The 1,181-nt window shown below is 70.0% G+C and overlaps 1 protein-coding gene across 1 annotated transcript in view; it reads left to right on the top strand.

Moving 5' to 3' along the window:
• Positions 1-1,112, top strand: part of LOC107198895 (rap guanine nucleotide exchange factor 3-like) — a 24,468-nt gene extending 23,356 nt beyond the window's left edge. Inside the window, exons 16-20 of the mRNA XM_015616161.3 lie at positions 6-112; positions 195-259; positions 431-485; positions 611-682; positions 917-1,112. Of these exons, the coding sequence (XP_015471647.1) occupies positions 6-112; positions 195-259; positions 431-485; positions 611-682; positions 917-1,035 (418 nt within the window). The 3' untranslated portion in view covers positions 1,036-1,112. The remainder of the gene's footprint in view (positions 1-5; positions 113-194; positions 260-430; positions 486-610; positions 683-916) is intronic.
• The last annotated feature ends 69 nt before the right edge of the window (positions 1,113-1,181 follow it).

Here is a 1,181-nt window from a genome sequence, read left to right on the forward strand (position 1 = left end):
CCCGCGTGTCCCCCCCACGCCCAGGACCCGTCGTGGAACCACCGCGTTTATCGCCTGGCCGTGGCCAAGATGAGCCCCCCCATCATCCCCTTCATGCCCCTCCTGCTCAAAGGTGGGTGTCCGGTTTTGGGGACCCCCTGGGAGTGTCCAGCGCTCCCGGGGGCACCGGTCTGACCCCCAAACCAACCCCCCAGACATGACCTTCATCCACGAGGGCAATCGCACGCTGGCCGAGAACCTCATCAACTTCGAGAAGATGGTGAGGGGTGGGGTGGCTCCCTGGTGACCCCTCCAAGGGCCCTGCTGTCCCCCTGTCCCCCGGCACGCAGAGCCAGCGGGGTCCCAGGACGGCGGCGGTGGCAGGGACAGAGATTTTGGGGATCCAGGTGTGGCCAGGTGGCAGCAGGTGACCTCTGTGCCTCACCCACAGCACATGATGGCCAAGACCGTGCGAGTCCTGCAGCGCTGCCGGGGCCACGCACACGGTGAGCGCTCCCAGGAGCTGGGGAGGGGGCTTGGAGCAGCCCCCGGGGATGGGGCTGAGCCCCCGGGGATGGGGCTGAGCCCCCGGGGATGGGGTTGAGCCCCCACTCTCTCTGTCCCCACCCAGCACCGCTGTCCCCGCTGCGGAACCGCTCCCCGCACCGGCCCGAGGACCCCAAGGCCGTCAGGATCTCCACGTGTGCGTCTGGAGTTCTTCAATCCCACCCCTGATCCGGCCCCGGGGGGGCTCCCAACCCTCTGGGGAGGGGGTCCCTGAGCCGGGAGAGGGTCCTGGGGGGGTGTGGAGGTTTGGGGGTGACGGAGGGCAGCGCGGGGGGATCCGTGGGATGACCCCGCAGGGATGGAGAGGCTCAGCGGGCTGTGCTGGGGGGGATGGAGGGGACCCCAGCCGAACCCCGACCCCTCCCCGCAGGCTCGGAGCAGTCGCTGAGTGTGCGGAACCCCGTCTCCACCTGGGCCTACCTGCAGCACCTGAGAGCCATCGACAGCCAGAGGGAACTGCTGAGGCTCTCCCGGGACCTGGAGCCCTGAGCGGGGCCGGAGCAGGGGTGGGGGCTCGGATGGGGATGGGGCCTCAGATGGGAGCCCGGAGTGAGGATGGGGGCTCGGATGGGGGCTCGGATGGGGGTCCGGAGTGGAGATGAGGGCTCGGATGGGGGCTCAGAGTGAGGATGGGG

The sequence above is a fragment of the Parus major genome, unplaced genomic scaffold (assembly GCF_001522545.3).
Source record: "Parus major isolate Abel unplaced genomic scaffold, Parus_major1.1 Scaffold360, whole genome shotgun sequence".
Lineage (NCBI taxonomy): Eukaryota > Metazoa > Chordata > Aves > Passeriformes > Paridae > Parus > Parus major.